This window comes from Spermophilus citellus, assembly GCF_964194105.1.
Source record: "Spermophilus citellus genome assembly, chromosome: 12".
Taxonomy (NCBI): Eukaryota; Metazoa; Chordata; class Mammalia; order Rodentia; family Sciuridae; genus Spermophilus; species Spermophilus citellus.
In genome coordinates, this window is record NC_138198.1 from 118,101,178 (window position 1) to 118,115,234 (window position 14,057).

General features: G+C 43.3%; 1 protein-coding gene across 1 annotated transcript in view; it reads right to left on the bottom strand.

The window, feature by feature from the left end:
• KDSR (3-ketodihydrosphingosine reductase) overlaps nucleotides 1-7,772 on the bottom strand; it is a 34,265-nt gene extending 26,493 nt beyond the window's left edge. Inside the window, exons 1-3 of the mRNA XM_081263671.1 lie at nucleotides 6,967-7,772; nucleotides 1,979-2,068; nucleotides 20-76 (exon numbers count right to left, since the gene is read on the bottom strand). Of these exons, the coding sequence (XP_081119797.1) occupies nucleotides 20-76; nucleotides 1,979-2,068; nucleotides 6,967-7,074 (255 nt within the window). The 5' untranslated portion in view covers nucleotides 7,075-7,772. The remainder of the gene's footprint in view (nucleotides 1-19; nucleotides 77-1,978; nucleotides 2,069-6,966) is intronic.
• Nucleotides 7,773-14,057: the final 6,285 nt, after the last annotated feature.

Consider the following 14,057-nt stretch of genomic DNA (forward strand, 5'->3'; position numbering starts at 1 on the left):
CCTGAAGACGGTGCTTTACCTGTTTGTCATTAATAGAGTGCTTTTCGATTTCCTTCTTGGCCTGCAGCAGCCTGTCCTGAAAGCAACACAGAACAATTAGAGCTGGTGACTGCATGCCTGACTGCTGGTTTGCTGAAAAGGATAGGAAAAGCAATTGTTTGCATAGATATTTCTTAAATTCTATAAACTACACAGGACAGCACCTTCATTAAGTAGCTACAGGCCCCAGTCCATGAGAGAAAGAATTAAAATATTTCAAGCTATGAATACATTTTCAAATTCATTGCAGAGAAATAGAAAAATAAATAAATTCAAATCGTGAATATGCGGCATGGATTGCTGATGGTGGCTCTAACAAATGTTTTGATCTGACACTATTTAGTAGTGCTGGAAAACGCGAGCGGCTTCACACAGCTGCAGGTGTGCGGGTGCTGGTAAGCCATCATCCAAAGGCCCCAACGAGAGAAGGGAAAGCTATGCCCGGCCCATTTCAAAAAACCACTCCTCGACAAGCCAATGAGTAATTTTCCCAAGGTTTCAATTTTGTTTGTTTTGCTTATTTTTGAGAAAAAAAAAAGATACAGTTTACAGAATCTTAATCTGCCACAGAAGTAACTTAAATATATCCTGAGAAAATAGAAAAGAACAAAAAGGGAGTGGGGTGATTCCCCAGGACACACAAGGTTTCCAATCATGCGTGTGTCTATAATAGAACGACATTGTTCTTTTCATAAAGATACACATGGGACAGCCAAGATCGGTATGAAAAATTACATTAGAAGATAAAGAATTCCTCAAAGCCCAGAAGGCTCTCATGGGCATTCAGTTCCAGTGAGGAGAGGACCCCTGCCGGACACCTGCAGCACGGCCCCCCCCACTACTCTTTCATTCATCTTGCAACGAGGACCAGCCTCGTGAAAAAGCTCGAAAAATGCATCTTATTGAATCTGTGCTTCCAATTCCTGTAAGGTGGCTTCCCGGCCAAAGCAAATTAATTATTAATTATTAGAGAGTCAAAGTATAAATAAAAGGTAGCTAATTCTGCCTTTCCCAGTTTTTGAAAAACAAAAAGTTATGGATGACAAGCCTGATTCTGGGTCATAATTTGAACACTGTCCCCCGAGGTCCACCCTGGCCTGCCTTTCCTAGGGGCCCTGTTCAGCCGATCACCCCTACTGAAGCGGTTCATCCCAAAGCCAGGAGGCCACGCTTGCACTACCATCCTCTCTCTCCTTCCCTCATTTCTTCATTCAAAAAATTTGTCTTGAGCACCTGCTGTGCACCAAGCATTACGCTCTATGCTCTGCGCCCAAGAGCAGTGGACACAGTCACAGCTACTTCCTCGGCCCCCACGTGAGGTCAAGAGGACTTTAGGACTGTTCTTGTGCACACAGTGTGACTGCTCTGTCCTCTAAAACAACTCTGGTGAGACTAACAGACCCTGAGAAAAAGAGAAAACAGACCCTGCATCAACCTAAAGTAGAAAATACGTTTGGCCCTAAGTGTCAGGAGGGACGAGAGTCCCGTGGTGCGTGGATTTCACTAGAGATGTATATACATCACATCATCAGCAGTCATAGACAAACACTCCACGCCTTTGGGCTTCAGCTTCAGAATGTGAAACACCTTCACACCTTTGGGCTTCAGCTTCAGAATCACTGCTGCCAGTACTTTCAGCCTCTTATGCCCAGTGCGCTGCTTAACCACACCTCAGCCTATCTCCAAATCCACAATGTCTACAATAATGTTGTCTGATATGCTACTGCCACTAACTAGATACTTGGTGAGCTGATCTGACTTCAACAGAGAAGTCCTAGGCCTAAACACAGAAAAGAACCAGTAGTTTAAGTATCACAGTCACATCAGGGAGGGGAGCACTTCCCAGCACAGCTGTGAGTACTAGAACTCTTGGCACAGCCTCGCTGCTTAATTTAAAGCACAATAAGTAAGTCAGCAATAATGAACCAAGAACACCTACCTCATTTCGTGCAACCAGAGTTATAAATGCTCCTTGTTTATAGCACTCAATTGCAATGCACTTTCCAATGCCACTGGAACCTCCTGTAACCTATGAACAAAATAATGACATCTTAGCACTTCCAAACTTTCCTCCATAGGAAGTTCATTAAAATCATTAGGATGGGATCGGGGGGTGTAGCTCAGTGGTAGAACACTTGCCTACACACATGAAGCCCAGGGCTCTACCCGCAGCAGAACAGAACAGAATAGAATAGAACAGAGTAATTATTAGGGGTTCTACAAGAACTGCCCAGCTCTTGCGGCTTCTTCCCACCAGGCTGAGTGTGTGGAGTTAGTGCAAGCATGAAGAACTATACTGTCAGCAGAGCCAACTGCTTCGTTTTCAGTGCTGAACTGTAAAGCACACACCTATAATTTTCTGAGTTCACTAGAGGGAAAGCTAATAAATAATGTATTAGTCTGCCTTGAATTCAAAATCCACATGAATTTTCCTGCCTCACTGCACGTCTATATAATACTACATCTACAACAGATTGAAAGAGCGGTCACCTGTGTATATCTTGTATTTTAAATGACTCCTTATTATATAATATATGATCAGAATATCCTGAAATACCACACTTTTCTTCCTGCAGTGTTCTATTCCTCAGTTCCATTTACCCTTCCATCACAGGCCTTTGCACGCTATTTTGCTTGCTACCAATGCTTTCCTCCTGCTCTTTTTATGTGGCTGCAAATCTCAGCTCAAACACTACTTCCTCAGGTAAGCATTCACTGTATCCTGATATACCCCCCAGCCCACTTTTTATTTTTTTTTTATTGTTGGTTGTTCAAAACATTACATAGTTCTTGACATATCATATTTCACATTTTGATTCAAGTGGGTTATGAACTCCCATTTTTACCCCGTATACAGATTGCAGAATCACATCAGTTACACTTCCATTGATTTACATATTGCCATACTAGTGTCTGTTGTATTCTGCTGCCTTTCCTATCCTCTACTATCCCCCCTCCCCTCCCCTCCCCTCCCCTCTTCTCTCTCTACCCCCTCTACTGTAATTCATTTCTCCCCCTTGTATTATTTTTCCCTTTCCCCTCACTTCCTCTTGTATGTAATTTTGTATAACCATGAGGGTCTCCTTCCATTTCCATGCAGTTTCCCTTCCCTCTCGCTTTCCCTCCCACCTCTTATCCCTGTTTAATGTTAATCTTCTTCTCATGCTCTTCGTCCCTACTCTGTTCTTAGTTACTCTCCTTATATAAAAGAAGACATTTGGTATTTGTTTTTTAGGGATTCCCCAGCCCACTTTTTAGAACTGCATTCTTTTTTCTTTACTTTATGGTACTCACACAACCCAACAGTCATACATCTGTGTGACTGTTTGATTCACAATCATTTCTCCCATCACCATCCCACAAACTCCACAGAAATCCCAATGCTATTCCATTCTCCACTATATTCCTAGCACTTGGCACAGGGGAGACTCTATACATATTTCACTTAATCAGACAAATGCAGAGCTGTCTTTCTGGTCATTGTCCTGTTATGCCAGGTAACTATTAATGCGTACAGAGGTGGGGCTTTCCCTGGGAGAAGCATTTCTTACATGATATGGTGTCTCGGGGTAAAATTGAGTCTGTTTGGTTATTGCCCATATAGCCTGCCCCATAACAGTTCCTATGTCAATTATATATCTCAAGATACTACATCCTGCTTTTTAAAAGATTATGTACAGGGCTGGGCTTAGAGGTACATGTGTGAGATGCTGGATTCCATCCCCAGGTCTGGCAAAAAAAAAAAAAAAAAGTCATAAAGTCTGTGACAAAAAACTAAAGACTTTATAATATTACGTTAAAGAGCAGTTTCAAAATATAGCTATTTCCCTACAGTCAGCCCTTCAGGTTATTTTGAATATTTACTGTTAGATATAAATCATGCTTTAGGGAACATCTCCCATCCCGTGACTTCAACACCATGAAACCCCTCCCACACCGAGGCTTATCTCCTTGTGACTTGCAGGCACCCTTCATTTCTCCTAACTTCAACTGGCCACCAGTGGAGAGATTTCTCTGGTGGATAATTAACCAATTATCTATAGAAGGTTATTATAAAAATGAGCCCATGGCCTGGGCTGAAATCAGGCTCTGAGGAAGTCTTTACTATCTGGATGTTTCACGGGTTGTTTTGGTTTATTAGATTTCACCAGATAGCAACTAGAAGGGGCCCTAAAAATGTCCCTGTTTTATGATTCTGTCCTTGCTGCTAAACTATCCCTCCACCCTATGTCACCACATACCTCTACCTCCAAACCCTTGTGATCCTGCAGAGCTCAGTTCAAATGTCCCCTCCTTCATGAAGCTTCTCCTGACTCTGTCACAAAGTCCTGCCCTTACCTGTTGATGTCTGCCTGTGAAGTGACTTTACTAACATCCTGGCTCCCTCCAGACTCCACTCAGTTCCTTAAGGACAAATGCCAAGTGCACTTGATCTCTCTCATTCCTAGCACAGAACCTTGCAACAAGCAGTCACTAAATAAACATTTGCCTACATTATTTTGCAAAATGGAATGTGATGCCATTTCCCTAGAAAACAGGATGCTGAAAGAACTTGTAAACTTATTATTATAAAATCAATTAATGCAAGAGGAAGTTATGAGTTATTGAGAAAATTTATATGTTGTGTGGATATTAGCTATAGTTATGGCTGTCCTTTTTCTAGGCTGTATGTAGGGAAGTTAGCTATGTAAATTTGCTGTAGGGCAAAAAACAAGGCTTAAGCCCTGTAATTTTTAAGATTTTTGTATAACAGGAGTAGGACTTGCACTTCCGGGTCAAGGCTCTTGGGAAACTACCTTCTAGTCAAGCCAGCTAATTCTTAGAAGGTATCCAAAAACACACTAAGGCCAACTCTGGGCTGTGTTACTCTGAATGTTGAGAGTTCATATAGGGGACTTTCACAATGGCTGTAAAAAAAAAAAAGGCAAATGCATATTGTCTGACAAGTAGTAACCCAAGTGGAGGACACTAAAGTCACCAGTTTAATTTCCTTTCTGTATCACTCCTCTTACTGCCCATTGCAAATACTGTTTCAATGTTACTCTCTCTTTAATTACACCTTATAATCCTTCCTGGGAGCAACAGGAGCTGGCTTACTACCACCAAAGCTGCTCACCATCATCCAAAAGAAGGGAGGACTGAAACACACACCAGTGTGTGACATGTGCTGCCTGGGGTCACTATCCACAGACAGACAGCACCAGCACAGAGGAATCGTCCTATAATCGGTAAATAGCTCCAAATCCTTCATGAAGATTAGCTCCTGTGCTGCTCTATGCCTAACAAATCTCAAGTAAATTACACTTTACTCTTTTGAGGACATTAAAAAAGACAGATGGTGAGATCATGTGAATTATTCATGTCAAGCTCACATCCTTTTTAGTGGCTGTATATGTACGTTATTTTTAGTATTAAAGTGGGACAAGAAATTCCTTGTCTGTCCCAACAGACAGGACACTTGTTATTTTACTAGCTAGAAGGACTAGCATCAAGGTTGAATAAACTTTCTTATAAGTACTGAATTAAAATTTTCATTCCAATTTTGGTTTTGTATTTTCCCCCTAAGTTCTTCTCTGCAAGCACAAGTTCTGAAAGACTCCAACTTTTAAAGCCAGGTTTTGAGGCACAAGTTCTCTTGTGGATGTGAACCATTCAGAACCTGGTGTGATTATTAGATTTTACTCCCTCTCTCTAGTCAATCTACACCCAACTCCTCATCTTCCACATAAGGAATAGCAGGAGCTGAAAATAATCCCATAGTTTAAAAAAGAAAAAAAGAAAGAAAAGAAAAGAAACAGAAAGAAAGAAAATACATTTTATCATTCACAAACCCTAGTTCAGACTTAAAGCACACTAAAATAAATAACCACCCTATTTTGATTTTGTAACAGTCCAGTGGAGAGGTGAGATGGCAGCAACAGGTATATGTCACCTCAGGCACTAAGATGATGTACACTGCCAACTTAGTGACTAGCTCTCCTTATTCATAATTCCAGGCCTCAGTGAGCTTCAGGCTGTGGGGTCCAAACAAGAAAACTAGCGAGAAAGCCAGTGCTGACTGACAGTGAAGCCCTGGGCACAGGGGGACAGGCATCCTCTGGGTTTGCGAAAGGCGCCACACTTGCAGAATAGGGACAAGGGAGCTTCCGGTGAGAAACCAAACTATTCACATCTCCTTCAGTCCCGAAGCCCTAGCGAAGCCCTAGCCACGTCATTTGGCTCATTCTTTCGACTCTGAAAGTGGCAAAGAATCTCACTGAAGCAGCAATCACGGACACCGAGCTGCGCTCGCAGAAGGCAGTGCAGACCCGACAGAGCCGCCCTAGCCCGCCAGACCACTGGGGTCCGCGAGCAGTTTCCCCCAGGTGAGTCACTTCCTGCACTCCTTTGGCAACTGTCCTTTCTGTCCCTCGCACGGGCCATCCTCCAGTCCCGAGCCTCCTCGGCGGGTCCTGATGGCTCGTGACCCCCTTCCCTGCGGTCCACCCTCTCGACCCCGCAGGCCGTGGCTGCTCTCCCCTCTCGGCGCGGCACCTTGCGCGCCGCCGACCGCTGCGTCCTTGGCAAAGTTTCTCAGCCACTCTGTTGACTCATCGGGAAAGCCGAGGACCAAAACATCCACATCCCAGGGATGCTCTGGGCACCAAGGAGCAGCTACAGAGGCCCTGGAGCCCGACAACCCCGTAGGCTGCAGTTGATCCCGTCCATCGCAATCTGGCCCCGGGGAGAGCCAGATGCCACGGAGGGCGGGTCCTCGAGGCCGGGCGCCCGGCCCGGAGGGGCAGTGCCAGGGTGGACGGCGGCAGGTGACTCCCCTTTGGCCGTCCATTCCCGGGGACCACGGCCTGGAGGAAGGCTCGTCGGCCTCGGTCGCGGGTTGGCGGAACGGACCGGGAGGTCTGGGCGCAGCAACAGAAGGCCACTCACCACTACGTGCGCCCCTGGCAGGGCGAGAGGCTTGGGGCTGATGAGCGGAGACACCATGTAGAGCAGCAGCACGAAGGCCACGAGGAAGGCGGCGGCCAGCAGCAGCATCGCTCGGCCGAACCGCGGGCCGCGGCGGGCGGAGCGGCGCAGGCTCGGGCGCCCAGGCGCGCGGCAGCAGCGGCAGCACTAGCGGCGGCTGCGGCTGAGGCTGGGGGATCACGCGCGGCCGGCGCAGCAGGAGCCGAAGTGTTTGGGTTTGCGGGCGAGGGCGGGACGCAGGCCGAGGGGAAGAGGAGGAGCCGGAGAGGGGCGCACCGGGGCGGGGCGGCGCGGCGCGGCGCAGCAAAGCGCGGCCAAGGGTGGGGAGGCCGTCAGACTCGCAGCAAGGGGCCTGGAGGTCTCCACCCCGTAAGGTGGGGACCCTGCAACCTCTCCTCGCAGGTGGGGCCTCCCCGCGCTAGGCGAGCGAGCGACCCGGGCAGCGCCGCCTCGGAGCGCTGCTGGGAAGGGCCCGGGTGACTTGCTCCGGGAGTGCGCAGAGGTTGCGTCTTAGGACCCCGCAGAGTCGGTTTCCAGCCCTTCCTTCGCCCGGCGCGAGGCCGAGGGCCGCCACCGCTCCATCCTGGGAGTTCCGCCGCCTCCCGATCCGGCCCGCCCGGCCTAGGGGGTGCCCGAGAGCATTCTAAACAGTGGCTGTAGGATCTCGGATCGTGCTCGGTGGGCAGGCCACAGATCAAACGCTGAATCCTAGGTTCCAGTTCATGTTTCCTGGCGTACTTAGAAAATGGTCACAGCCCACTTTCGTTTTTTCAGAGGACCGGGAAAGCCTTCGCAAGGAGTTTTGAAAAATCACCAAGATGATTTGGTTTCGTTGAGCTCAGAGTTCAACTTTCCAAGGCAGGTTCAAAACTAAACAAGTCAGCTTTATGGGGATCTAATTCACGTACCATAAATATGCAATTCACCAATTTAATGTGCATGATAACTGGCATTTAATAGTCACAGTTGTGCAACTGTCATCACAATTTCATACCATTGTGTTACACCCCCAAAGGAGTGTAATCATTAGCACTCACTCCCCATTTTCTTCCAAACCCTGCCCAGCCCTACGCAATCACTAATCAGTCTACAGATTTGTCTATTCTGGATATTTCATATAAATGGAAACATAATAATATGTAACCCTGTGTCTGGATTCTTAGCACGTTTTCAAGGTTCATTCGTGGTAGACAATGTGTAATATTACTTTTTCATTGCCAAATAATATTCTATTTTATGGCAATATTGTGTTTTATTTTTCCATTCATTCACTGTCATTTAGGTGGTTTCCACTTTTTGGAATGTGGGATGTGCTTGCTTTTGTCTAGCGTATTTGAAACCCTGGGATCAATCTCCAGTGTATCCTGCCCCGCTCACTACACCTGTGGTACTATGAGCATTTATGTACACGTTATTGTGTGGACATACCTTTTAAATTCTCTTGGGTGTAGATCTAGGAGTGGAATTAACCAGATCTCCTGGGAACTCTGCTTAACCAATTGAGGGATACAGACTTTGCCAAAGTAACTGTACCATTTTACACTCCCACCAACACTTTATGTGAGTTCCCTTTTCTCTACATTCTCACTAATGCTGGTTATCTGTGGTCATACTGTGGTTTTGATGTGCATAAGGCATATATTTTTGTTTGCTTACTTTAAAAAAAAGGAAATGCTATTATAGTACAAATACCAAAGAGCTAAAGAGCAAAAGGAATTGAGTTTTCTTCTTTCTTGACTTACTGTCCAGAATTAAACTGTGAGATTCGAGGGTATAGTCCTCAAGACTTCTAAACCTGTTGGAAGTTTGGGGAGGGGTCTCCAAACCACCTTCAGTGTGATAGTTTGTTGGAGGAATTCATAGAAGTCTCTGAAAGCTATTACACTCATGATTATAGTTTATTACAGGGAAAGGGCACAGATCAAAATCAGCCTAGGAAAGAAGTACATAGGACAAAGTCTCGAGGGTTCTAAATATAGACCTTCTGTTGTCATCTCCCATGGGATTAGGCTGTTTTCTTCCCAGTATTGATGCTTGAAGTACTGCCAACTAGGGAAGCTCACCTGAGCCTCTTGTGTGAAGAGTTTTTACTGGGGCCTCCCAGAAACCAAGGACAGAGACCAGACCTTCTCTCAAGACAATGCTGAATTCTTAACTATACAAGCCTGGCCAAAAGTTCTCTTACAGCAAAACAAACACGTGCCTAACACCTAGAAGAACCAGTTTGTAATCAGAGGCTTTTAACTCAATTTCCCAATACATTTGACCATCAGGGTATTAAAATCTCACACACGATGCCAGTGTGACACTGTATCACCATATGGTAGTAAACGTAACCTCAAATATAAGAGTCAAAAAGTAGTGGTTCAATAGAATTCTGAGCATCCAGCAATAGTTGGTCCAGCTCATCATCATAGCATATAACCAAAGTGTCTCCCAGAACAATGCCACTCAGGCTGGCAAGTTTCCATTTGACCCTTTTGGGGCTCAGAGAATTATACCTCAAAGAATATGGCACTTTGGAGCACAGTAAGAGTTTGTCCAAAAGGAAAAGCTTATCTTGCTTCTGCCCACGCAAGCTTAGGAAGAGACTCCCTGGAATACCTTTATCTGTATTCAGAGCAGACTGCAAAAAGAAACACAGCTGCCTTCCACCCCCACCCCAATCCCATCATCTATCTCAGGAAAGAAGACAGAAATGTAACCACACCTGGATCGATTCTCATATGACATCTGTCTCTCAGGCTCATTCAGATTCCAAAAAGAATATTTTTTACAAGCTATTTTCTGTTTTATTATACCCTAATAATCATCCATAACTCCTCAAAATTGTCTGCATTCTTCATTTCCCCTTCCCCTACAGAAAAAAGGGGTATATATGGTTCTGAGTGATGCTTAGCTAGTGGGCAACTACCTCCTGTGATAAGCCCTATGCTCTGTTTCCCTTTTGCACATGAATAAAATGTTTTTGATTTCTCTCCTATTTAATATTTGTTCGTTTGTTCCAGTGAAACTTCAGAGGAAAGAGGACATTTCCCTGGCCCCTGCAATTCTATCAGTTTCCCCAAACAGGATAGGTTCCTCATCCTTCAGGAATCTGGTATAATTGAGCTAAGAAATAATATTGTATTTGATTCCTGAGTATGTTAAGGCGCTGGATCGCAGATCAGGTCCTGGAACAGAAAAAGGACATGCGAGGACAAGTTGTTGAAACTACAAGTTGTAGTTTGGCTATTGTTGTCGTACTAAGGAAAATTTCTTGGTGTGAATCAGTGCATCAGCCTTATATGTTTCCTTTAGAGGATGTTCTTGGGCTACATAGGAACTCTCCATCTTTGATTACTTCTGCCCATTCAGGTGCTGATCTGTAATAAATATCCTCCTCTAAACTCCAGCTCTGGCTGTTTCTGGGGAACCAACCTGTGGACATACACCATACAAACCTTAACCAGACAACCTCCCTTCTTAGGTATTATGAAATCCAGATGTGAATTACTTTTTTCAAATTTTTACATTTGAATTATATGAAAGGTAAAAGGAAACTGGTTAGAGTCTAGGATTCTAGATCCAACTGCAATACAAAAGAAAAAAGTGTACTTTTGGTATTATTCTAGAATAATTTATGAAACCCCAAGTGTTTGCTGGCCCTTTGTTGTTTTATGGACATTAAATGGTCTTGTTCTGCATACCAGCCGGGGCTCTTCTCTGATCAGTTGTAGTGTAAGATACTATTAATTTGATAGGTTTAGCAAAGAAAAGCCCAAAGCGCAAGCCAACCAAATTTGATCTTATTCCAGGTTACCCAGTTGTGCTTCCAGGTCATCAGCAACTACAGGACCAGGCCAGGGTGAGGTAAATGAGGCACTCAGTCCACTCTGGCACAAAATCAAGGAGATGCAAACAAACATGCAGTAATCAAGATCAGTAATATTTTAAGACAATAGCCTTTATAAAAACAAAATTAATGAAAAAAATTTACAATGAAAAATATCAAAATTTTTAATAAAAAATTTTTAAACATGACTGACTGAATGAAAAACAACTTTGTAATGGGTTTACTTACATTCTTACTGCCATCATCTCCTTCATGGTCCATATTAATTATTGATTACAGTGTTTTTCCTGATTTAGAAAATAATAAATGTACTCATTAGAATGGCTATTATAAAAGAAAGCCCAACTCCAGTGGACAAGGACAAGTGTTGACAAGGATGTAGCAACTGCATTGTTGGTAGGAATATAGAATGGCGTAGCCACTGTGGAAAAGTTTGATGGGTCCTCAGAAAGTTAAACATAGAATGACCATGTGACCCAGCAGTTCCATTGCTAGTTGTGTACCTAAAAGAATGGAAACCAGGAACTCCAATGGATACTTGCATAACAATGTTAATAGCAATAGTATTCACAATAGCTAAAGGTGGAAAAACCCAAATGTGCACCTGCAGATAGATTCATAAACATAATATGGTATGTTCACACAATGGAATAGTATTCAGTCTTAAGAGGGAGTAAAATTCTGCCCCAAACTACAACATGACTGAAACATGAAGACATGATAGCAGTGAAACAAGCCAGACACTAAAGGCTGAATGTATAAGAGAAATCTTACAATATTCAGCCTGCTGTGTCTGACTTACTTCACTTAGCACAATGTAGAAATAGAAAAATTCATAGAGTCAGAAAGTAGACTAGAGATTACCAAGGGCTGGAGAGGTGGGAAAGCAGGAGTGGGGGGGATATTGTTTAATGGGTACAGAGCTTCTGTTTGGGATGATGAGAAAGTTCTTGAAATGGTTAGTGCCGTTGGTTGAACAATGCTGTGAATGTACTTAATGCCACTAAACTATACACTTAAAAACGGTTACAATGGTAAATTTTATGTTATATATACATAATAAAAAAAATGCCTAATTCATAACATTTAGAAAATAAAGAAAAAAATTAAATCCCTCTTAATTCAATGTCAGAGAGGAAGGGTTGGGGGTAGACAGGCCATTTGCATTTGGCTCTGGACTTGCCTCAGGACACTTCTCCGGGTGACCTCATAATTCTTGGAAGGGTTTATTTAGATAATCATTTTTCCTCTGTAGGTGAAAGTAGACAGGAATTTTTGTGCTCCCTTATAGCAGAATCACCTAAAAAAATACTTTCCTTTCTCATAGCTCTCCCTACCAACAAATCCTTGTCCCAAGTCACTGAAGAGATTAATGCTTTTGAGAGCAACAAGAGAGAAGGACATTCGAATGCAGGGAGGGGGACACAGGTCTCAACTCACCAGGGTGTTGATGATGGTCTAGGTCGAACCTATTAGTCCCCCCACCCCGGGGGCAGCAAGCTGGGCAGGTGGCTGAGCCCAGATAGGATGGCAGGCTTGGGCCTTGGCAGGCACTAAGCAGCTGCAGCCTTGACAGAGGTTCTTATGCTTCATTCCTGGTGAAGAAAGGGAATGCTGTGAGAGGCCTATGCACTTGCATAATAAAAATGTTGGTGACAGACTTGAGGGATCAGAGGTTTATCTCCCATTCTGGGGACCATAGAACACTCTTGGATTTTGGTACAATCCTTTGAGAAAGCAGAAGTCAAATAAAGACTAACAGATCTTTCCTGACAGCATGGCAGACCTGGATTTAGTGATAATGTAAAGGGATGATTTGAGGGAGCAGTCTACATCACTTTGAAGTTACTTGGGGAGTGCCCAAGACTTAAACATTCACTGCAAGCTGGAGACTCACCTAACAGTAAAACAAGAATTGTCAAAGTGTTTTATCTACTTTGTAGTCAAATCTAAAGTAGAAGGCATCTGGGAAAAGTAATGTTCTGTGTAAAAGAGGGGTGTGTGTATATGTGTACTTTTAATAAGCTTCTAGAAATATTGCCCTGGAAATAGCTATTGACAGCTGTACCCACACTATGCCTGTTAACCACTTGTAGCATCACCCTTCCCATTCCCATGTAGCTACTACCAACTTCTTCCATTTTAATATTTTCATTTAATAATCTTGAGCTTTTTTGCATGTCAATACTTTTTCATGTAATCACATTTTGTTTAATATGGTGTTTCAAAAGTTTTGTGATCTGAATTACAAAGTATGACATCTTAAAATTTTTTTCTTTTAGTTGTAGATGAGCACAATGTCTTTATTTATTTTTGTGGTGCTGAGGATTAAACTCTAGGCCTCATGTGCCAGGCAAGCACTTTACCACTGAGCCACAACCCCAGCCCCACAAGGTATATTTTAGGCCTTTAAGAATGTGCTGACGATTTTATAAGTCTTTGGAAAACAGGACTGAAATATGCAAGTCTTACAGTTTTGGCAATCTTTCAAGACACAGCTATTCCAAAATCTAAAGTATCTACAGTGGAATATCTTATAGCCAAGAATGGTGTCTGATTGTAACAGAGGGAGCTCCATGACTTTGTTCACAGATTATTCACAGATCTGTGTTAAGTGTATGGGAAATGCAGAGATTCTGTTTTCAAAATTGGCTCCATGCTTTGCCTCTTCCAAAATTAAAGTTCATTCTTCATTCCTTTTTTTTAAAATTTTTTTTTAGTTGTAGATGGACACAATATCTTTATTTTATCTATTTATTTTTTATGTGGTGCTGAGGATCAAACCCAGTGCCCCAGGCATACGAAGCAAGTTCACTACACTGAGCCACAACCCCAGACCATCTTTCATTCTTATTTAACCACATTTGCTTTGTGTGAGTATGTGTGTGCATACTTTTTGCTGAATAATTTCTAAGTAAGGTGAGAACAATCTTAGCATGGTAATTCATTCCTTAAGTGCATTCTTCAGCATGGATCTCCTAAATTAAGGGCACAGCCCAACCAACACAATCAATGCTATTATCATGTCCAAGACAGTTCAGAACAATTCCATAATATTTTATCAGTCCATATTCATATTTTTTCACTTGCACCAAAATTCTTTTACCATTTTTTCCAAACTAGGATCTAATCAAGGTTCAAATATCCTGTTATTATCTTCAATTTCATTTAATCTAGGTGAGAAGAGTACCTCAAGCTTTTCTTCTCCTAATGACAT